We start from the raw sequence: 25,022 nt of genomic DNA, 5'->3' as shown, positions 1-25,022 counted from the left end.
TATGCACGTAATTCCATGGATCTGAAATCCATTAATTATTAATTAGTATTTATTTTATTATAGATCTAGCAAAACTATGAGTACACACATAAACGGATATGCAGAAATTCGTTTAGTTTAAAAAATAAAAAGCAATTCATCGACTCTTGATGAAAATTCTTCGCTCGGCTGACTGGTTATCATTTGGTATGCGTTACAGCTGGCGGATATGCCCGTCTCGGCTTAGTGCAGACAGTAGGCCACAAGCAGCGTCATCAGGGCAGACAACGAGCTCAATTGGGACATGGTCTTCGATCCATTGTGGGCATCACGCAGTCCCGACTCCGCGGACAAACGCGCCGTCGTCAATCCCGGCATGCGCATGATGTCCGGCTGGCCGCCGGGTCGCAAAGGGGCCAGCGGTACGGATCCCTCGGGCACGGATAAGGTCGTTGTCTGGATAGGTGCCAGAGGTGCCGAGTCCGGCGAGGGCGTCACATTCGAATTGGGAGCCGCCTCTGTTGACGGCGCCGTCGCCGGGACCATCGCTGGCGCTGTGCCATTTGCGGGCGGTGCCGCTTCCGGCGGCGGTGCCGGATAGCAGGCAATCTTCTCCACTTCGATTGTCTTGGTGGGGTCCTTGGGATCCGGCTCTGGCACGCGCACTGGCACACAGATGATGCCGCCAGGCGCGGGTGGTGCAGCAGCCGCTGCTGGTGCATTGGGATCAACTGGAGGTGGTGCAGCTGCAGCTGGCGCTGCGGCATTTGCCAGACCTGCGCCAGCTGCCGTCGCCGCGATTGCGCCTTCCGCAGCTGATGGTGTTAGCGGTGCAAGCGGTGTTTGTGGTGCTGATGGAACAGGTGCCGGAGCGGCTGCCGGAGCGGCAGCCGGGGCGCCTGCCGGAGCGGGTTGGTATGCCGGTGCAGCGGGAGCTGCGGGTTGTGCGCCGCCAGCGTTGATCACCGTGGTGCCGGAGCCAGCATCAGTGGTTGTCACCGAGCCAGGAGGTCCATTGTTGATGATAATAATCTTGTCCTCACCACCTCCGTTACTGCCGCCGCCGCCGCCACCTCCGTAGCCGCCGGACATCGGCGCGTGCTCCACGACGCGCGTCTGCGTGGGCGTGAGCACGTGACCCAAAATGGCGCCACCCAAAGCGCCAGCAACGAGACCAGTGCCTGGAAGAGAGCAGAGAGCAGAGAGAGAGAGAGAGAGAGTTGATGAGCAAGTTGAAGCAAATGTGGGCTGGGTGCAGCTGTTCGCTACTTACCCAATCCCAGACCGGATGACGACTTGGGCGCTTGCGGATAGTAGGTCGCACCCGGCGGCAGTCCAGCGCCAGCTGGCAAATAGGTGGCACCTGCCGGCACCGCGGCAACCGGCGCTTGGGGATAGTAGGTGGCTCCATGGGGCACGCCTCCGCTTGGATAATAGCTAGCGCCAGGGGGTATCTGACCAGCCGGATGATAGCTAGCGCCAGCTGGTGCATATCCGCTTGGATGATAAGTGGCACCGGCGGGCAGGGCACCCGGGCTGTGGTACGTGGCACCGGCGGGTGGTGCACTATGATAGGTGGCACCGGCGGGCAGTGATCCCGGGCTGTGATAGGTGGCACCGGCGGGCAATTGACCAGCCGGATGGTAGGTGGCTCCAGCGGGCAAATTGCCCGGACTGTGATAGGTGGCGCCCGGATAGCTGGACTGCAGGCCATGCGTATTGGTTGCTCCAATGGGCGTGTGATGGTAGCCACCGCCGCCTCCCGTGCTGTTCATGCGTGGCCTATAAACGCTGGCGGGCGTATAATGTGAATTGCTGGACGCGCTGCCCGCGCTGCCCGCCGCCGGTCGCGAATTGCTGTTGGCCGCCGAGTAGCTTGGCGGCGGTGCATTCGCCTTGTACGACGGATTGTAGGCTGGCGGCGGCTCGTGCACATTGGTGCGAGCACCACCAACCGGATTAGTGGCCGAGTAGGCAGGCGGCGGACCCTGCGCCTTGGGCACGTTCCAGCCAATGGGCGAGGCGTTGCCGTTGGCTGGCCGCGAGACACTGTGGCTAGACGGCTGGGCGTGGGTGCCACCACCGTAGCTGAGACGCGTGTTATCCACATGGCCGTGTGATGACGAGGAGGATGACGACGATGAGGGGCGTCGCGCCGAGTAGCTACTCGAGCTGGATGTACGGCTCTTGCTGCCGCCGCCGCCAAACCAGCGCTTGGCCTGCGCATCTGGGCTGGCCAGCAGCAGGATCAGTAGACCCACCACAAAGGCCAGGCTGCTTAGTCGCCAGGGTGGATTGTGCGACATGCTGCAATGGAGTATTATACGTAAGTCAATTTTCTAGTATCTCAATTAGTTTTTCACAAGTTTCTATTCAGTTCCTCGGCCTGCTCGACTTTGACTGAGCTGCTCTCGCCAGGCTCGAGAGCTTAAATAGATTTTATGCTTATCAATAGATTGTTATGGACTGACGACCAGAAAAAAAAAATCCCAGCACGTCTAAAGCGCGATTTATAACAAAAACACAAACACACACACACACGCACATATATTTGCAGAGATCGCGATAAGAGGCATCTAGGGATGGGAGATTGTATGGGTTCCAGTTACCTTTCAGGTATATATGAAGTATATATATTAACGATTAACGTTAATACTAAATTCTAATGATTATACTAAATTCTATTCGCATACTTCTAAAGGTTGAGCACAATAAAACCTGCGGTGAATCTATCTAGATTTGTCAATTGTGCAGATTATTTTAAATATCTCATTCATATGAATTATATAAGTTGTACAGATATTTCCTAATGAATATATATATTTTAAATTTGCACAAAGTAATTATCGAAGTTCGAAGTATCGATGTTGTGAATTATTCCAGCATCGATCCGGCTTACTTTTGTCCTTATATCGTCCTTACAAATTGTATATTATTTCAATATTTCATAAATTGCCTATCAAGCCATATTTAACAATTAATAAGTATAACAGTATTTTTGACAGCTGCCAAAAATAACCATCTCCTATTAGCTGTCACTTTTGACAGCTGTCAATCGATCGATAAAAAGTTATCGACGCTTAACATTTCCGGGCACCCATCACCAACAGTTTAAGTTAGACTCTCACACGCTCTCCCGTTGTCATTCTTCATTTGTTTCTGGTGCACTTTAATTTGTTGTTTGCATGAACAATTGATTCAATTTGCGCTTATGACACCCAACACTCGGTACTCAGCAAACGCGCACTCTGACATTTCCCTGCCCGATTGTAAATGCACGCTTAGCGAATAATGTGGGATTATTAAGTGTGCCCAGAGTTGGAAGTTCTACTCGATGTGTACATTATTGTACACGGTATTTGCGTCATAGTTTCGGGCCCTGCCCATTTTTGACACTGACGCAATGGCACGCCCTGGCTGCCACATTTGGTGTCTGCCCCAATTCGTGGCGCGTTATCCATGATGTTAATTAACTAGCTTGGTGATTTGCTTGACTTGTCGCGTGGCTACACTCCATTGACTTTCGCAGCGAGGACTTTTACAGTTCAGGTTCGCCATTAGCTGCTATACTTCTAAGTGTTGTGTACATTGAAATTAATATTGTAGGAATTTAATAGGCACACACACACGCCCAGGCATCAAGAGACGCCTCTCGAGGTCAGAGTTCATGCCCAAGGTGAACGTTTCTAATTGTTGGGAATTTTAAAACAAAAACCTTTTTATGCATAAATCTTAGGGATTGACAGTTTTCCGAGTAAATAAGAATTTATTAAAATAAATTATTGAAGTGAAAATTGTATTGCTTTTAAATTGAATCAAAATTTTCATTTCTCATTCATTTATTTATTTTAATCGAATTAAGGGCTTACACTATTTAATTTAAAATTAAATTTTTGCTACTAAATTCATTAAGAAATCATTTTTCTCGTAAGTTTAAAGGGCTATAACATTTATAATATAGCATATATTTTTATAATTATATATATATACTTATATATTTATGTATATATAGAGCTATCTGCAGCAATTATTTCTTGTCTAAGCTGAACTTTCACTGTTGTTAAGGAAATTCTACCCGCAGGTGTGACAAAATCCTAACGGAAAGGAGAGATTAAAAGCATGAAGTTTTGGATATGAGCTCACTCACAAAGATCTTCAAGAAAATTCATTTGAGAAACTCCCTACTTAAGAACTTAATGAATAACTGTTTCAGCGATTTTGGTAATTCCACCCGCAACTGTGGAAATTAAGCGGAAGACTGTTGCATGACATTTTTTATTTATTGACCATCGAATCGGCTTCAAACCCATTTCCATTCCATTGTGAAAACGTATTTCATATGTTGTTCGTAAAATTTCTAGCAAAAGGCTTAACAAGTAAAAACCTTAACAAACCCAACTCTGATTAAGTCATTCGTGTCAACATGTATGTAAAAAGAAATGTGTACATATAATGAGTATTTTATAAAATGTGCAGTCTGTACCTCAGTCGCCACAGACCTTTGTTTATAATAAATGCATTTGTTCAATGCAGCTCGCAAAACTCGAGCTAAACAAAAAGTTGTTTATTGTGAGTCATCGCATGAAATATTTGCTGACCATGGAAACGGTTTGTGACGTCAGCGGGAACAATCGAAAAATCTCGTAATTATCTTCCAGTTCCAATATTTCTCGGAAATTTGCATTTTAAAAGCGAGCAGCAGACACTTTACAAATCAACGAGCACTAAGTCGGTAAATATGTACTTTATACAGCATAAATACTATATACTAATATATTTTCCAAGCGAATGTTCGCTTATCGCTTTCTGGGTTCAAAATGTCATGTTTACTATATCAACATGTCTCAAGTTGTAAGTGTGATGACTCTGTTTAACAGACAAAACATAAAATAATTGCTAAAATATAATGTTCAGCATTTGCTAGGTGAGAGATATTTGATATTTTTCTGTTTTTCTGCGAGAAATGGATTATTACGCAACACTGGTTTACTTTCCCAGAAAAAAAGTTACACAAACGTCGAATGCCAGAAAGCAAACGACTTGAAATTGGCAACAAAAAGTGGCCGCTAAAAAATACAAGACGTTAAATAAATAGAGCCAAAGTGGGTTAGTAACCGGTTGGTAATGCGGGGGTTGATTCAAAGCAACTGTTTTGCATACCCTTGCGGAGAGTTTTATGGGTTTTCTTATGAAATCTGTAACGCTTTGAACTTAGCTTAGGTTCGTCTTTCTGCAGCAGGCAGAAAATTATGAATTTGATTTAAAAATAAAGTTTCCTCTTTAAAACGGTCTATAGAAAAAATCTCCAAAAATTATTTGAATGCATTAAATAATATTTCCCAAATCCATTAGGTTGACACTTTTCAGCACTGTCATATTTTTTAAATATATTTATTTTTTTCAGTTCCCAATTCCTCGGCATTTGTAGATGTGCGACAAATATCGAGGGGCACAAATAAATGCGAGTGCCTAAATTTAAACCAAACCTGTTGAATCCCTAAAAGCAGAGCACAACAAAATGTTATCGTAAATAAAATGGAAAAATGTGTCTTTTTGTTGTTGACATTTTTATACGAATGAATGCATCGGAATTGTTGTTGTTGTTCTGTGTCCCAAATAGAATCTTTCCTCAGATAAAGAGCATGTATATACTATTATCTACCTGAAAAAACAGGCTCGAAAAGTGGTCATATTTCCCCTTAAACAATCATTTCATAGCAAACAGAGAACAGCTGAATGATTTTTGTTGTTTATGGAGCAGAGCATATGCTGAAACTAGTTTATTCGCATATGCGGCGGGTTTCTGTTTAAGACCCGATGAAATTTTCGCAGCCGCAAAAAAACCCAAATTCTTGCTAAGATATGCCACTTTTAAGCCCCTTTTAAAATTAAAGAAATAAAATTGCCACAAATTGAAACATTCCAATAATTATTCACTTTTAAGGCACAATATATATGTACATATACAACACATATACACATGTGTTGTATGTAAGGTTTCAAAAATGTGAAGAGCTTAATTTGCTTATTTGGCAGCACTGGCAGGTCTCCCATATATGAATTTTTGCACAAATATGTATGTACACACACTACATACATATACATACATATATGTATGTATGAAGAAACTGTTTATGCATTTTGTATTTTTGATTGACCTTGAATATGCCGTTGTTTTTAAATGAAACGCAAAAGCCAACTGCTATTTTGCTTAATTCAATTAGTTTCCAGCGCAACTGTTGCAGCTGGCTATGAACATAAAATAAAGAAACCGGTTGCGATTTACACTCATATGCACACATTTACATACATACTTATGTACTTAGTTGTATTACTTGCAGTTATGTATGTACTTAAAAATTATATTATTTATTTATTTATTTACTTGGATTTCAATATTGTTTTATGCTTCTGTTTGCTTGCCGCGTTCGAGCTTAGTTCCGTGCAAAGTTTCTCAAACAACTGAATAATTTTTATTTGGCGTGTTTTTTTGTTGTTCAGACGCGAGTCGCAACGCAAACGCAGCGCAGCGACTGCGACAGCGGCAGCGACCGCAACTTGTTGGTGTGCTTTCAGTTGATGTTGCTGCTGCTGCTGATGTTGTTGTTGGTGCTGTTGTCGTTTTTATTCCATTTGCTGTATTTGTCATCTCTGCTGGTTGCTCTCTTAAATGCTTGTTTGTGTGAGTGTGTGTGGGCATGTTTACGTGCGTGTGTGTATGCTTTTTATGTCCCATGGGAGTTGTTTTGCTTCACCGTTTTTATTTAATTTTAGTTTTTATTGTTTGGCTTAGCGTCGCGGTGAGAGGTGTGTCGGCGGAGGTGTCAGACAGCTCGGCTACTGCATTAGTTATGATATCACTTACGCACTTAAGTTGAGCAAACAAGTGGGGTTTGTAAATGTACAATAAATAATACACATATATTTATATTTACATTGTCATGCTGAAAGGCATGTACTATTTATAAATACTCACATTAATCAATACAACCAGTTTATTTAACTTTAACTTAACTTTAACTTTAATTTATTTGAATTTTGTATTTCTTACGCTGTGAATTATTTGTTGATTGTGTCCCGCCGCAGATGCTCAATGAGAGCACAGCAACTTTGTTTATTACTGTTCCCTTGTTATTGCGGGATTAATGAGCGCAAGTGAGCTACATTCGTGTTCTTGGATCATCCCACACACGCGCACACACGCACACTGAAGCTCAAATTGCTTTTGTATTGGTGCTCGCGCTGTACATTTTAGGTTTGCGGTCGTCGTCAACGTCAAAGTTGACGTCGCCGCCAGCGTCTCCGCCTGCTGCTGTTGACGAGGGGTTTGTCTTTTAGTTTGCACGCCGAGAGGCTTCGCACTTTATGTTTTTGCTATTGTTACTATTGCGTTCGGCCTTGTTGTTGTTGTTGTTGTTGTTGCTGTTGGTGTTGCTGTTGGTGTCCAGCAACAGCTGTCAGCATTTCGGATGTAGCGGCAGCAACTTTGAGGCGGGTTGCCGTCGCGTGCTTGTGGCGAATATAGCAAAATAGTGGAGTTTGAAGCTTTAAAGTTTAGCTGCGCTTTTAAATGTTAGCTTTTGCCGGTTATTGAAAGCTTAAACCTTTAGGCTTAACCGTTAAACCGTTAAACTTTAACGCATTCTACATGGGAACGATTGGCTGAATATTAATTCAAAATCAGGTTTGAATAATTAGATACAATCCTTAGCTTAGCTGTTAATCAGAAACTAACTGAATATTTATTTGCGTATTAGCTTAGTTGCTTAACTTATGACTATTCATGCGCAGCATCAACATCGGCCGTAGGGCTGGAAACTTCCAGTGATTCGCTCGTCTCAGAGGCACCACCAATATCGCCTGCAACAATTGGTGGCTCTGTGCTGGTGGTGCTGCCGCCCAGCTCCAGGAGGCACATCGGATCGTTTTGACAATCGACGGAATGTCTGGTGGGAGCCGGAAAGCAAACCACGCGCTCCACTTCGCGCACCAATTCGGAGTTCTGAGGATCCGTTTCATTCAGCATGACGGGAAAGCACACAATGCCGCCAACAGGTGGTTCGGGCATTGCGGTAGTATTTGCTGTCTTCTCCTCCTCCGCATCCGAATCATGCTCCTCTTGTTCTTCCTCCTCTCTGGCCAGCGGATTAACTGCCCCGTCTGGGCTGAGCGACTCATTGGGCGGCTGCTCCGTCTGGCCAGCGTCCTCTGGTTGTCCATTATTGATGATGATGATCTCGCGCCCATTGCCGGTGGCCACAGACTCACCCGGCTGATTCTGTGGGTACACATGCGACACATGATGATGGTGGCCAAAGAGCAGGCGGCCAGCCAGCATGCCGGTCAGAAAACTAGTGCCTAGGGTAGAGCGGAATAAGCAATTGCGAATCTTGTGCATATGGTGCACATTCACTCACCGGAACCCATGGATAGGGATGTGGGCGGCTGTGCGTAGTAGACGGCGCCAGCGGGCAGAGTCTGGGCATTCGCATAATACGTGCCTTGTCCCACAGCTGGTGCATAGCCGTAGCCCGGCGGCAGCTGTTGCCGTGGATAGCCGCCAGCCTGTGGCTTCGCCATGGACATGCCCTTCGCGGGCTGCGGTGGCGGCGGCGGCGGCGGCGGCAGCTTTGGCACAGTGACCGCCGTGTGCACTGGTGAGCCGCTGACCACGCGTCGCCCGCCACCCGACGACGAAGACTTGCTGCCGTATTTGCTGCGCCAGCCGCCAAAGAGGCCACCGAATGAGCCACCGCCGCGTCCACGGCCGCCACGTGCCGCACTGGGCACTGCCAGGCAGGCGGTCAACAGCAGCAGGCACAGAAGAGTATACGTGGGTTTCATACTGGCAACTCGCAACTGCAACTGACAATAAGCACAATCAAACTGGTGGCATGAAGGCAGCATCACGGCGCCTATATCCCGCGCAAGTCGTAAATGCGCGGCCAGTTGCGCTACGCTCTCAGGTCTAAGGCATTTAAATAGACTGGAAAATTCCAGTCCAATTGCGAACAAATATCTTGGTCTTAGGGCTGTTTTCTCCTACAGCGGAAGCACCTACAATTTTTAAGTTGTTTTCTGAGAAAACAGCCAACAGAATATTAACTAAAATTACATGGTTTCTTTTTATTATTAAATATACATTTTCTAATTGTTTATATTTTATTTATATGCGAAATATGATGCGGTTCATCGAATTAATAGATACTTGAGCTCGTGATGAAGATCTACTAATGAAAAATTATAACATGTATAAAGTAAAATATAAAAATTAAATTAATTTAACTAACTATTATTAAGTAGAAAACATGTAAGTTTGTTCATAATCATTTTTTCAATGAGTTTAAATTGGCTTTGAGAATGATTTTTAAAAATTTAAGAACTCAAAACACAAATCACAAATTTTTATGCATTTCCAAATCAATTGCAATCGTTGGCAAAATGTGTTTAACGATATTGACATGGTGGAAGGGCATCAGGTGGATCGTATTGGCCACGTGTCAAGTGTCGGACCATTTTATACGTGTCACGCAATTTGTATGTGACAGCAGAGCGAGGGACTGAAATTCATACCTACGTGCCCACATATCAAAGAAAATTGAATGAGTGTCGTCGTGTAATAATTCAATTGCCACCAATTGAGCCGCACTCAAATTCTCAGATTTTCTCGAGCCGCATAGACAACAGGAGCAAAACAAAAAAAAAAAAATAGTATAAATATATGTATACATATATATGTATCTATATGATATTAGCTCGTCGCCAATTTGCCAAATGTGTCGCATCAAATTTCATTTGGCCTGCAACAGTATATAAAAAATTCCCCATAACATTTGCGGTCGCTGCGATCTCTCCGGGCTGGGCTTAGCTGTGCAGCATCACGTTCCACTATGTAATCCACTATCAGACAGCTCCGGCAAAGATCTGATGCTGACCCATTTGCCGGGCACACGAAAGCGTATCTGAGGCCACGAATTAAGTGTGCAAATGCATTGCCAGAGTGCCGCCTTGAAGACAGACAACAATAACAACTCAAGGCGTTGCGCTTATTACAACCAATCAATCGAAATTGTTTAAATAAACGCGCTGAGCATCTATTAAATGCTGTGATACATCAACCTGGTTGATAAACAAACTATTAAATATACATTTATTTGTTATTAATTTTGTTCACAGAGTATCGTATCATAGTTTCAGCTGCATGGCTCAGCATTTATTAATTTCGAGCTTTCATTCGGTCCAGTATTGGAAACTATCATTAGCAGCAAACACTGAGTGTTGCAAAACTAATCAAGGCATGCGATGTGCGAGTAGAACCTTAAGCTTCATCTTAATATTGCCTCTTTTTAAGCTTCAGATATGTTTCTATTAATAAGTATTAAAGGAACCTCCTTAATGGAATGGGCTGGAATCGATTTTTGCATTGGTTACATCTTTGCAATATGTTTTACAACACTGCCCGAGAAATATGTTGATGTAGTCGAAATTTGGGCAAACTAGATTTTCATAAATGTAACGGAGAACTAATTTAATTAATTAATAATTAAATGAACAAAGTAAATTGAAATAGTTGCTCTCCATACTCATGATTTAGCTATCATTTTAGAATAACACTTTTAATTCTATATGCTATGGCAACTATAGTACAATATCTTATATTTAAAGATAACAATTAGAAGAATGAACTAGGGTGACCCAATTCACCTTCTACATGCTAATTATCTATCCCTATATGATTCTTTGTCGACCTTCTCGACCTTCACCTTGACACCTGTTGGGCTTTAAGTTTTGCATGCACAGATTTGCATATAAATTTATCACGTACATATTTTATCTTCCAGCATAACTAAGATGCGTACATTTGCTTGTGCCACCAATCTTGTTTACTCATTATGCGGCAACTTAATGTCCATAAATTTGAACGGTATGGTTTATTGATTGCCGACCAAGCAGCAACATTAAAATCGCATACCGGAGCTGCGGAGCGGGCAACCCGGAACAGGCTGTTACTTCATTTAGAACGTTTAGGCCATTTTGAAAGACATTTATAATGAAATGTAGATGTTGAACCTGCACCCAAATAAGTCGTACGTCATCTATAAAAGCAAAAATTAGTTGCTGGAGACAAACCAAGAACGAGCGCGAAAGAGAGAGAAAGCCGGCGCAAAGGCGAACTTGTATAATATTTACGAGCTCAAGTGACCAAAGCTATTGCAAAAACAATGGCCAAAAGCGGAAAGCATAAAAAGTAACTACTTTGTGGCTTACGTGTGTTGCCATCCCCAACTGTAAGTGTGTGTGTGTGTGTGTGTGTGTGCGTCTCTCTCTCTCTCTCTGTCTGACAAACTCAAAAGCTAGAGCATACTCTTAGGCGTTCATAGAAAATCGCTGTTGGTTCTGCTTTGTGTGTGTGTGTGTATGTGTGTGGCACATTTGCGGGCGTCTGTGCGTGTGTGTTGTGATTGTGTAATAAAAAATATCCAGCTGACATTTTGTGTCAAGCACCTTTTTCATTTTGGCACTCAGCAAAGCGTGGCCAAGTCCAACTGGGTGCCCATTCTACATGCCGCCACGCTCGCCTGGCTCCAGCCTGAGTGATGACAAATTACATTTGTCAGATTTATGACCAATTATGAGCGTGTTATATATCACAGTAGCAGCAGCAGCAGCAACGGCATCAGAGCCACCTTAATGGCAAGCGCTATGAATAAGTCGCCATCGTTTGTTTGTGGGCGCCGAGCTGCGGCCAATGCACAGCGTACCAGCGACTTGATGGGAGTGGCACATGCCACATACTATATACCTATATGGCAACTGGTAATGCTGTACGTTTGTCTGGGCTTTGCGTCTTCGCCTATATCGCATTTCGTGCACTTTTGGTGCTCCATTTCGGTTCTTGCCCAGGTTTATTAGGCCCGGTTTTGAAAAATGCCCGCCAGACGTCCTGAGAAATGGCCGGGCATATCGCCTGTCCTTATGTCGCACATTCGACTGGTATTATTTATGCCACTAATGCGTTGAAAATAGCTAAAATTGCCTTTATTACATGCGCAGTTAAACTTCAATTACAGCTCTAATAAAAATACATATGCCTAAAAGTATTAAAAGACGAGAGTCTTGCGATACAAAGCCAAATCATATATCACACCAAACCATTTATTAAATGTCCTGGCATCCAAAGCTTAAATAAATAAATCAATGTAATGTGACCTAGAGAATGGTGTACAAAATCTTACATCTTAATTGTCTTCTATATTCGTAGCTAAAAGTGTCTTGTTTCAATTTGTTTTGTTTTGCGCAAGTATCGATCATTACCTTCTGATCTTTAAAAAATATTAATTATATTATTCTTCAATTATTATTATTTTATACATATAAATCTTAAATATAAATCTTGCGAGGTCGTCTATTAAGACAAATATTTATTGTGGCTTTTAGCAATCGCTCGTTCCGAAGAGAGAACGAAAAGTCCGTACGGTTTACTCAGTACTTGTCGCGCAACCCTCGCTGGCAATAATAATTTTCGCCTTTTTAGTGACAAAATATTGTTGCCAAAGAAATATGTATATGCAAAAACGGGGCCTATAAAACACGCGGCAGAATTGCGCCAATTAAAATCGAGAGGCATAAATTACCGGGATGCGTTGGCGTCTCAGTTTCCGTTTCGGTTTGGGTTTGGCCACTTTTTGTTTTTGAGACTGGGCGTGGCAGCAGCTGCGCCCCATAAACATTAATAAGAGCACCAGTATTTTATGCTTCATTTTGCAATTCAATCAGTTTCAATTTCCACCTGTCGAATACATTTCCGTTTTACTGTTTATTTAAGCGCTGGCTACTGCGGCGTCGCCGGCTTCTGCTCCTCATTTTTATTTTATTTTTTAATTCAACTTGAATTTCAAAATTCAATTAGCTTGAAGGCCCTACGCCTGGCAAAGGGAGGAATGCAGTGATTTACCCAGCCCACCACTGACTCGCTTTGTTGTTCGCTTTCAGTTTTGAGATTTATGTTTTCAGATTTTAATAAAAAGCCACATTTTGTGTGGATTCTCGGACGACCCAGTTGTGCGCATAGACAGCGAGTCTGTAAGGGGAACAGGCCGAGAAATAGGGGGAGAGGTGGGGTAATTAAAGTGCCATAATTTTAACCACAGTGAAAACAAAGAGAGAAAGAGAGAAAAAAGGCATAATCCACACCAAAAATACTTATATTTCCCTAAATAATGTAGTTCTTACCAAGTATATAAAAGCAAAGGCTACATATTAAGTTTGACCAGGTGCTTTTTAATATATTCACTAAACGATGCAGAATATTTTTTAATTTGTTTTGATTGTCACAAATCTATAGGAAATATTTCTAGCCGGACATAAGCTCGTTTCTTTCGATTGCAGCAAGTGTACATATTTGCGAGAAAGTAGCGTAAAAGTGAATTAAAACTTCAATCGAAATAAAAGGGAATTTAATTAAATTCAAAAAATAGACGCAGACTCTTTCGATTCTAATTCCCTGCGACTGCTTGCTTTGTGTTCGTATTGTGCCTGTATTGAAATTCGAATGGATTTGAAACTAGTTTTAAATCATTCTTAAATTAGTTTGAAGAAATTAAAATGTAATTTCAGCTCCATTTTATCGTATGATTTGCATTCAATGAGCGCTGCTTTGTTGCTGCACTTGAAATGCAATTGACTTGCCGCCAATTAGGTGGGAAATTGAAAACTTGAGCAGCAGCTGCAGTTTTTCCATGTCCCCTACGGCAGCAGCTGTCGCTGTCTGCGCTGCCTGCGGCCCGAACACATGTCCATCAATTTTTCACACGCAACAGCAACTACAACAACAACAGCAACTGTTGCTGCTGGCAACTTGAACAGCAACAGCAATGAAAACGCATAAGCGGCTCTCGAGGCGGGGCACCAACCGGTGGATAAACAGACAAGGATAAGCCCGAAGGGCTGGCAAAAACTGTAGCCTATAACTATGCGCTTCAGTGGGCTGCTGCTGCTGTTGCTGTTGCTGCTGTTGTTGCTGTTGCTTCTTTGTGTTGGTGTTGCTTTTGAGCCGCCTGGCAACGGCACATTACCATTTCGTAGTTTTTCATGCATTCATTTTGATGGCCGGCCTAGCGGCAGTTCACGGAAAATATTGCCAACACCGGCAACTGCTGCCACTGTCGCTCCGCTGCTGCTGCTGCTGCTGCTGCTGCTCATACACGTCGGTTGGCATTGGCTTGACTGATAAATAAGCATTGGACGGGGGCAGTGTCTCCTGTCCGGCGCGCATGTCTCCGGTTGCAGCGATGTTGCGTGTGCTGCTGCGGCTGCTGCTGTTGCAACTTGACCCCGGGTCAAATGCAACAAGATGGGGCAACATGTACGTGTCCGTGTGCATGTCCCTGTCCCTGTCCCCTGCCCCTGCCCCTGCCGCTGTCCGTGCTGACGTTGTTGCAAATGAAATTTTTCTTCAATTAGTTTATTTTCACACCAATGATTTTGATTTCAGCCCCAGCTGCACAGACTGCCAAACGACCAGGTCAGTTGTTGGCTGCCGTTGCGCCGGCTTGTTAACGAGTGCGTGTGTGTGGCAATTAAGGCAACGCGTAATTGTTGCCAGTTGCAGATGATATTGATGCTCCATTGCATGCACAACAATACAATAGCAACAGCGGCAACCAGCCAACCAACAACAACAAGAACAACAACAACAGCAACAACAACAATAACAACAACAACAACAACAACCACATCAGCATCCACATCGGAGCACTCGTTGTTTGGTTGAGTGGAGGTGGGCTGGCTTTTCATTGAACAGTTTGTTGTGAAGCGCAAGTTTTTGATTGGCTTACACTTGAGCGCGGCATGGAAACGGCCATAAAAAATGATTGAATTGCGCTTCAATTTCGAGACATGCTCGCACTCACACGGCCGCTCATTATGCGCGCAAATCAGCGCACAGTGCAGGTAGGAAGGTAGGCAGGTAGGTTCTGCCATTAGCTTTAGTTGAGACACATTACGCATACGCCACGTAAGGCTGCTGCGAAATGAATTGGATTTGTCATCGCGGCAAACGGCAACTACACGAGACCATGAGAGCCAGATGGAAATATTACAAATAAGCATGCAATACACGTGCTTTGGCAATTTGTCACATGAGCCTCTAAAATATGCCCCTGGGTGTTTGGCCAAAAACTTGACACACAGCCCCCGGACCAAAGTGAAAAAGCATTAGCTGTAGCAAGACAGCACCCACATGGGCGTGCTCCTCAAATATTATTCGCCCCGGTAACGATATCAGAAATTTGCAAATATCATAAAAGAGAATATAAAACGAAAAGTAATCGAAAAGTAATCGCAATTTAGCTACTTTACTTAAATAGTATTTGGGGAATATTCTAATTTACATACTTTGAAAATTGAACGAATTTGTATAAGTATATTGTAGTAAAACATTTGCCGATCAAAAGTAAATTGCAGCTTAAGCACAATTAAATGAGCAAAAAATATTATTCTGGAATTGACAAATATTTCGTTTAGCGCATTGGGTGCGATTTCGTTTTGCGGAACATTTGCGATACAATACATATTCATATGGCAGGCGGCTTAGCAACAAGAAAAATATGAAGTCTAGCTCAGATTAGATGATTTTTCAGGATAAACGCGGCAAGTTGTGAGGCACTTGGCTTTGCGGCACACACAATGCCACACATACATGACGCAAACTGAGCACGTACTTGTGTTTGTGTGCGTATGTGTGTGTGTGTGTGTTTGGTTGGTTGGTTGTTTGTCTGCGTGTGTACTCATGCCTTTGCGATGCAAATGAAGCCATCAATAAAAAATTTTAAATTTAATTTAGACGGTCGCCAAGCAACCGTTCAAGTTTTGCAGTTTATTTGGCTGCATTTGTTGCCATTTTCTAGACTTTTGCTGTTTCTCCTATTTATTTTTCATTTCAACAGCACACACACACACACACATACACGCAGCTGTAATTTAATTTCACATGCGTAGCTGGCGTTAAACTTTGCCCTCTCGTCCTGCTCGCATTTTAAGTTATGTAGATTATAATTAGAAAAGTTCCCTTTTATAGGGAGGGATGTGCGAGTGGTGGCAACAACAGCAACACAAAAGTTTGTTTACCGCCGATTCCGTCGCTCAGAAAGTCATAAAATTATAGGCAAACGTTTACGTGCATTGGCACGCGATGCCAGACGCCGGCTGGGGGCATGCAGGATCTTGTGGGCGCTCGGGATCTGTGGCCCTTTTACATAGCCCGCCAATTAATTATCGCGGAATTTAAAAGGTTTTGCTCGGTTTGCCATCGGCCTCGCATTACGGCCGCTGCGAAACAAAATTCGCAATAAGAAATAAGAATTATATAAATGGCGCAATATGAAACTAATCACATTTAATTGCTGCAGCTGAAGCAAATTATGGAAATGAAAAAGCGACCGACTGCGAAACCTTTTTTCGTTGCCCGCCCAGCCCCTTGGGCTTTATATATTCTTATTCATTTTTTATCGCCCAAACCAGCCGACTTAAAGTTATGTCTGCTATTAAAATCGAAAATTATGCTGCCAAAGTAGCGCCAAAAAGTTGCGTAAAGTAATTACCAAGCGCTACAATTTATTTAAGAATCTTGTACAAGAATGTAAAAGAGCAGGCCAACGGATTGGGTATGGTTTTTTATTATATATTTTAGGTAGGTAGTATAAAATATAATTCTATAAATGTCAACAATTATAATGTATATTAATCTAATACAAAATTGGGTCGCGTTGTCAAAAAATTATCATCACAGTCTGTGCATTTTTATGAAAACTTACAGCTTCGTGGAAATGTACAGCTCGCTTCGCGGTTTTAGTAACCAGTCGAGCTTTTGGAGTCTTTTGAGGCAATCGACACTCGTTGCTGGGGTGTGGGTTTCCCAGATGAGGCTGCGTTCAAGGTGTGCATAAGTTCAAACTCGGAAATCCGAGCTTAAATAAATGCATATCCAAGGCTTTCCTCTCCTTGATTTAAGCAATATCCTTAATTCGTTTCACTTTGAACTTTGTTATCGAATCGAAATGAATCGATATATTCATGCTGTGTAACTAAAATAGCATTCATTGGGACTCATATTGACTGTGTGGCCATCGAAATAACGTAAAGAACTGCTTGATTAATCGATACATGAAGTGCTGTGCATGCCAATCGCTATTTTTTTTTATTAATTTATTTGTTTTTGTTGTTGTTGCTGCAATTTTCACACATTTGGAAAAAAAAACCGCAAAGCAGCCAATCCAAACAAGAAAATATACGAAAAAATACATTACGTATACGCCATATCTGACGCGCGTTTGTATGGTTTGCTGTGGAGTGTGTTGTTGCTCTTCCAGTTGTTCTCATTGTTGTTCTTCTTGTTGTTGTTGTTGCTGTTGTTATTGCAGTTGTAGTTGCTCGCTTTGTTGCTGTACGCTGTTCTTTCATTGCGCTGATTTACAGTGTGTTTTTCTGCAGTTTTTTTTTTACACCTCGCGTGTTTGTTTTTTACGACTCACGTGCAGCTATAAAATGGCGCAGTTTACCGTGTCTCTATGTGTGTGTGCGCAGATATACGTTTGTTGTTAATTATGCTTTTAAGCAAATTAGCAGCTGCATTGATATACGCAAATAATGCGAAATCGATTTGGCCTGCAAACCAATAAATTTCGTGCAAAACACAGCGCAGACATCAACAACACGAAAAAACGCAAAAAAAAACGAGCGTTTGCCAATACGCGTGTTAAAATTCTTGTTTTTTTTTTCTAGCATCATAAATATTGGGATAAGTATGAGCCTGGCAAGGCTTAAATCTGTTTGCTGTGCGTATCTTTAATAATATAAAATTATTTTTGGCTTTTTTTTTTTCAGCGTTGCCAATTTGATAATTACAAACGAAATCCTATTAGCGACGTTTATTTATGCTAATTTCGTTATTTTCGTATAATTTTTAAAACATGAGTGCCTGTTATCGTCGCTCCGCTGCGCAGCAGCTGCCGTTAATTTAATTTCCCATAGAAACTGTTGACACATCCGCACACTTTTCCACCGAGCCATTCAGTATTTGAATAAGGCAATGCGTACATTATAATCGTCTATTGGAAGGCGAGCGGGCAGACGGCAAAAGTTAAACGTGCACCTGACTCGATCTCTCTGTCCCAGGCCCTGCCTTACACAGCTGTCGGCGTTGCTACATGGCAGCCATGTCGCATTCAATTATGTCACATGCGTGCGGCATCTTCATCTTCAGCTTCAGCTCCAGCTTCATGCTTCGCTGGCGAGCCAGGCATAACAATCACTGCCCGGCTTGCCATCGAGTGTGCGCGAAACAAAAGGTCTCGATAGCCCATGCCATAGTCTTTTGATTTTTTACCTTTATCACTTTATGACAAAATGTTGTGACATGCATAAAAAATGCTATCAAAGATGCCAAGTGCCCGCCCTCTAATTGACAATGCTTATTAATTATTAATTAGGTGCCTCGAATATTCTCGGAACAATTTTTGGGGTCGTATCACATGTAAGCCTTCAAGTCAATGCCCACGTTCATTAGCAATAGCTTTGATACCGATTTCTAATTAATATTTCAGTTAACATGCTCAGCTTCGCGATATGAGTGAGACTTTACACCTTTGACAATCAACGATCTTTTAAGAGTTATCCTTGAGAGCCTGAAATAAAAATCAACATTTAATATAAAAGAGAGGAAACTATCATAATAATGAATTTATTTGTATAGAAATATATTTAAAATAAATATATGAAAAATAATAGTAATAGTAATTTCTATCGAAATGTATTAAAAGCAAATCAATTATATTTATTATTTTCTCTTTTTTTTTCAGTTCTTGCATATCTTATTCTTTAGTATTTAAAAGACACATCATTTGTCAGGTAAAGCTAAAATATTAAACAGACCTCACGTAGACTCGAAACTTTTTTTACAGCTACAAAATGCATCGTAAAATTAATTAAATCCTCTGTTGGGCTGCTCTTGTTTAGAGGATTTCGTATGCCTTTGGCGGGCCCATTAGATATTTTATTATTATGCAAGGGCCGTAAAGTTGATTTTGTTTTACGTTGTCGAGGCAAAGATCAACAATTCGGCTGCAGTGTTTCAATTTATTATTAACTTTTATACCTTGTACAGAATTGGAACTTTATTTACCAATAAATGTGCTGACCCCGCCCCTCTTGGCAGTTTACTGGCAGGTCACTGTTCGCCCAGAAGCTGCGATATTTTTATGGCATTTTAAGCCAATATCCGTTAACGCCCCGATTGTTGCCATTGTCGACAGATTGTTCAAGTCGAAGGTCATTAAAATGTCTGCTCGTCTTGCTTGTTTATAGAGTTTTTGCATCCGACTTGCTGGCTTTGGCACATACAAAATTTTGATGCTCTGCTAATTGGACCAACCAGCAGTCAGCAGCCAGGCGTCCTGCCAGCAAGTCACCAGTAAACGGATTCGGTCGCCTGTCGCCTGGCAAACATTTTTTGGTTTTCTTTTTTGTTTTTCGAGCTGCGTTTAAGCTACAAGTTGATATTTTCAGAGTAGCAGAAAGCATGCTTCAGTTGGTTTAGTTTTATTAGCAGCATTTTGTTGTTCTTGCCAGCAAATACTTGACATTTTATTACGTAAAGGGAATGCAAGCTGCTCACATGTAGCATGCTACGATTTTGTCATCCTGGCCCTGGGCGCCTTAAATAAAAACGAGCTAGCGAACTGTGATGGCAACCCCAAACTACATGAGCAGGAAGTAGAGCTACACAAAACTGAACAGGGCTGAGCAGAACTTTGCAAAAAATTACTAGCATAATAACGCAAATATTTTACGATACTCATACATACACACACACACACACACGCACAGACGCACACTCGCATAGAACAAACGACAAGCCAAAATCTTAACTAGCCGCGGGCCAAGAGCAGAAACAACATAAATAAAATTTCATTTCATTTTTGTGTTGTATATTTTGTATAGCATACTTTTAGGTAGCAGAAGCATTGCTTGCATTGAGGTTAATTTCTGTGCGGAGTTTTTTTCTTCTTCTCTTTATGGGATGGCTGGCGGGGTTGGGAGCGCTATGGATTGGCCAACTGATTGTGTATGCCGGCGGCGCAAACGCAATCAGCTGCATGGCTTGGGGCCGATGATGCTTCATTTAAAAAGCAAATAAAATTAAAATACGCGCATATTTTTTCAACAGATCAAACAGTCGAATTATGGGCAAATACTGGCTATAAAGCAAGCCAGGCAGCAGCTGAGACGCCAATCGCATCGAATTGTGCCCACAATCGACGTGTGTGTGTGGTGGCAAATTAAAAGCAAATAACAGGCGCACAAAAAAAAAGGAGAAAAAAAATCAATTAAAATCAAATAAAGCATTGTGCAAATATGCAGCTGATTTAAATGTATTTTTATGCCCTGCGCTGTTTTAACGCAGCCCACCTCCTTAACCCTCGATCCATGACTCATTAAAGCATACAAATTATTGAATGACCAGCAATTGGCAGCAGCCAGCGGAACGCGCCACTTGTGCTCGAAAGTGACGACAACGACTGTGTTTCAATGGGACGTCCACTCGACTGGCCAGCCGCATCCGCGTCCGCATCCGTGCCTTCGAGCCCTCTCAGCTGGCGGAGACCATTGTCGACGCCTTCATCATGGGCATCAGTCAAGTGCCATACTGCAGTGAATAACCCGTCGGGTACGGACGGTTGAGGACAGCAAATGCAGTCGCGCCCAAAAGATCCAAGGAAAGCGCGCAATTAATAAAAAAAAAAATGGAATTCATTTTCATGACTCACGCTTGCAATGTCAACAAGGCTCAATGGCATCGTGTTCATGTTGGCAAATTATGCGGCGTTCAACGTTCTCGATTTTATTATTAATTTGATAATTATGGGGCGTGGACTTACTTCGGCTGTCAGTCAACTTGAATTGCGGTTCATAAAACACTTGAGGTACGTAATGGCACGTTTGAATAAAATATCGCGATGGGCTTTTGCTAGAAAGTGTTTTCAATACAGTTACTAAAACTGCATGGAAATTCTGTTTCGTGGATACTCAGCACATTTTTAATAGAGTCCGAGGGTTAAAACAGTAAATAAACATTTTATTAGCTGGTTTTTTAAATGCTTTCGCACCTACGATGTCAGCGCCAAAAAGCATCCAAAAAGCCTCCCTTTAAGCCAGTTCCGAATTTTGAATATGGCTATTTTGCATTTTCTTTTTGGTTTAAACAGAGGCATTTAATGATATTAGTAAATATTGGTTACATTTTATATTCTCAGTGGCATCTTATATTTCGTTTTAAAATCTATCTCAACATTGCCCTAATGCAAATAAGCCGGAAGCTGAACTTTTGTTTATCTGGAAGCCACGAAACACTCGAAATGTTTATCTCTGAGAACATTTTCTTAAATGTTTTTTTTTGTGGCCACCGAATTGGCTTAAAATGTCAAGTTATTCTCCGCTGTGAACTAAAAATTAAAATTAAAAATTATTACATGCAATTCAAGAAAACTTTTTGCAGTTCTTTTATTTTTTTCGTTATTTTTTGTTTTTTTTTTTGCTTACGTTTGTTTGTGGGCACTGCGAACAAGGTATTGCAATGGGCCCGTCGTCGTTAAACAAAAGGGCAAAGGCAACCCTTGAGCAAATAATACTTAAACCCTCATTAAAGTAACTGAAAAAGGGGGAAGAAAAGTGTCACCCTTGCTCAGTTAATATAAACAAAGGATAACAAATACAAAATACAAACACGGCAGCAAGTCAAGCAAATTTGGCCAATTTGTTGACGCTGACATTGCCCCGCTGGCCCCTTGTGACCTGTTAGCCGCCACAACTTCAGGCAAGTAATTAAGTTTTGTTTGAAATTTTTCTTACGCTTTTCTGCCGGACCGGACACTACTTGGTGGGTTTTTACATTTCCGCCATTTGCCGGAGATCCTTGTAAATTATTTGCACTAAAAGTGTTGGCCCAGCGCAAACAAAGGACGTTAATAGTTGGCGCCCCGGTATCCCGCGAGCGCCTTAATGAGCGCAACTCTTTAACGCATTAGCTGCAGCCAGGACCGCACAGAAAATGCGCTTAACATTCCCAAAGGCTCCAGCAGTCGCAGCACCGGTCTCCACGGGGCTCCACAAGGCGCCGCAAATCAGCCAATAATATCACACACAAAGGGGCGTGAAAATGCCACAAAAAGATATAGTCAATGGTTCCTTTGTCGTTGTTGTTGTTGTTGTCCTTGTCGATGTGTGCCATAAATAATTCGCATATTTCGCTGTGCTCTATCAGTGCACGCATACATGGATACATAAATGTACCGATGTGTATGTAAGATCTTTTAATAAATAAATTTCGGCTTTTACCCGCTTACGCAACGTATCTCTGTGAATGTGCATCTGAATGTGCCAGTTCATGTGTATGTATGTGTGTGCACACTTTTGTCATCATGTATTTAATTACTCAGACAGCTTTCATTAAATGCTGGACCGGGACTCAGGCCTGGTTTCCGCTATGCATCAGCCCATTCTTGGCCGACCATAAAGCAAGCGAAATATCTTAAAATTATATTTGCATGTGAGCTCAAAGTGTTTGCCAATGGGAAAAGGCGGGCGAGAAAAATTCAACAGGAATGCACAAGTTGCAAATAATCAACTACCAGATACCACGTAACTTAATTGGTAACAATAACAATTTTCAATAATTGACAAAAGCGAAAGATATGTTAGCACATAAATTCATTAAATTAATACCAGTTTACCAGTTTTTTTTTGCTCTACAAAAACAATTTCTTAATATTTTGTATTTATGATTCCTTTAGTTAAATACCATATATGATCTTTGACTAGATATAATCAGATGAACCTTTCACTCATTTGCTTTAAAAAACCTTTTCCAAGTATCTTTCCCAAACGCAACGAAACCCAACTTCTATTGCATACCTCTTGTAACATGTACATACCCTTTAAGCAAAATCTTTTCACGCGTGGTATTCGCAGAATTGACCGGATGGAGTCAGTGGAGCGGTGAGTGAACGACCCACTGCACCACCTGCCTCTGTAAATTCGAGCTGAAAATGCATTTTTCATGCGTTAATTTTTCATTTTTAATTATTCGATTATAAAGACCTTACATAATTGAAAGTCTGGCAGCCAGCACGCGCCGGTGGCAAAAAAAAAATAAATATATAAATTGGCCAAAAGGCGCTTTAAAAATGTTTATTTTTTTTTTTTTTTAAATCAACAACAATTGTTCTTTATGGAATGGTAAGCATACCATAAGTCATTAAAATTGCAGATTGCAACAAATTATTTAACACGCCAATTTGTACACTTTCGTTGTGAGCCAAAATATGTTTTAAGTAAAATCCAAAGGAAAAGCATATTGGAAAATTTTGACAGAAAAAAAACTTAAAAGCTAATTTCCATTAAGTTGTCACTTATTTAAATATTTCAATATTTTGTTAACCATTTTTTGTCTTATATAGTTTGTGAATATATTATAATTGTCTTGAGTACTTTTTCTTCCAAATCGTGTCATTTTATTAATTTATTCATTTTATTTAATAAACAAAGAATGATAAGGCCCTTAGCTACGTGCGGAACTTAAAATTAATCGATTTAGTTTTATCTTACAATGTTTAAAAATGTATCTGAAATAGTTGCAAGTTTTTAAAATGTTATATTTTGATGTGTATGTCAGTTTGTTTTGGTAATTTAATAAGTGTTTCTGCAGATAAATGCAGAGTAAAAATTGGGAAGACAATGAAATTCAATACCCAGATTTACTGCACTTTTATGGCGTCAAGTCCACGTTGTCGCTGTCAGAAGACTGCACTAAAATTTATAATGCTTTAGCAAACAAAAAAAAAATAAATAAATAAGTATTTCATAAATTTTGTATTATTTGTATTATTTGTTTAGCGTAACTCAGTCAAAGGCAAAGGCCATAATCCAAAAATATTTGCACAAGTCGCACGCACATACACACACACACACACACTCGACTATTTTACTAACTATATAACTATTTGCTGGGTAAATAAGCTTGCTAAAATATCGCCAGCCATGGACTGGCAACTATTTGTTAACGTTTATAAACTAAACTAAACTTCATATTTAACTAAAGTCAAGCAAAGCAAAGCGAATAGCTCCCAAAAATGTTGTTGTATACATTATTTTTATAAAAATGTTACTAAAAATGCAACTCAAGGCAAACATTTGTGCCACATATTTTCTGTGTGTGTGTGTGTGTGTGTAGAGCTAAACTATGCTGCAGCCGTCGGCATTCGCCTTGAATGTGTTCCGCTGCCCGTCCCTCGCCGCACAAATATAGATGTCAGGGGAAATCTTGCGCCAATAACTTGCAACTGCTTATGAGTCGAGGACGAGCCGCATCGAGTTGATCCAGCGGCGCGACAAGCGCTGAGGCGAAACATGTATATATAGAGTGTGGCACGGTGTCGTTGCTCGACAGTTTTAACCGAATTCGGGCGAATTTCGCCAGTTGTGGGTGGTGTGCGTTGTCGTGGGCGTTGTTTTAGCTGCCACAGCAAGTGCTGCAAAAATGTGCAAGTTTTTATGCGCATTTTTATGCTGCGTCGCGCTTCATTCATAAGCCCTTCGGCAAAGGAGAAGAGCTCTGGGCAGCTGCCTGTCAGCCGGATGAACAGGAAGTTCTACAGCTGCTTTGCCAATTGCCAAATTGTATGTAGCTCAGCTGTCAGTCTGGCTGACCCAAGCTCTGATCCAAAGCAGACTGGCAAAAAGCACCCATTCATCAGTTTCCACTTAAGTACTGAAAGCTGTATACTCTTTCCTGTTGCTTAAAAGTTCTATTTCGATTTGTAAAAATTAAAATATAATATTTTATTAATTTGAGTACGAATCAAAAAGTGATACAAATAAAATAATTTCTCATTTAATATGTTTTGCCACAATGATTGATTGTCAGCAACTTTAGCTACAACATCTATCTTATGTATATAAAACTCAATAAATTAAGTTATATATAGAAG

The 25,022-nt window shown here is 41.5% G+C and overlaps 2 protein-coding genes across 2 annotated transcripts; both read right to left on the bottom strand.

The window, feature by feature from the left end:
- Positions 1-35: 35 nt before the first annotated feature.
- On the bottom strand, positions 36-6,602 carry LOC6627518 (transcription initiation factor TFIID subunit 4). Its single transcript, XM_002051591.4, has 3 exons — positions 6,365-6,602; positions 1,253-2,286; positions 36-1,160 (listed from the first exon to the last, which is right to left on the bottom strand). The coding sequence occupies exons 2-3, from the start codon at positions 2,283-2,285 to the stop codon at positions 223-225; spliced, it is 1,971 nt and encodes a 656-aa protein (XP_002051627.1). The 5' UTR covers position 2,286; positions 6,365-6,602; the 3' UTR covers positions 36-222.
- A 1,089-nt stretch (positions 6,603-7,691) lies between these two features.
- LOC6627519 (uncharacterized) lies at positions 7,692-8,875 on the bottom strand. Its single transcript, XM_002051592.4, has 2 exons — positions 8,397-8,875; positions 7,692-8,337 (listed from the first exon to the last, which is right to left on the bottom strand). The coding sequence occupies exons 1-2, from the start codon at positions 8,821-8,823 to the stop codon at positions 7,757-7,759; spliced, it is 1,008 nt and encodes a 335-aa protein (XP_002051628.1). The 5' UTR covers positions 8,824-8,875; the 3' UTR covers positions 7,692-7,756.
- Positions 8,876-25,022: the final 16,147 nt, after the last annotated feature.

The sequence above is a fragment of the Drosophila virilis genome, chromosome 4, assembly GCF_030788295.1.
Source record: "Drosophila virilis strain 15010-1051.87 chromosome 4, Dvir_AGI_RSII-ME, whole genome shotgun sequence".
NCBI classification, from domain to species: domain Eukaryota; kingdom Metazoa; phylum Arthropoda; class Insecta; order Diptera; family Drosophilidae; genus Drosophila; species Drosophila virilis.
Note: the sequence above shows the minus strand (reverse complement) of the source record. Positions and strands in the feature narration are given on the sequence as shown.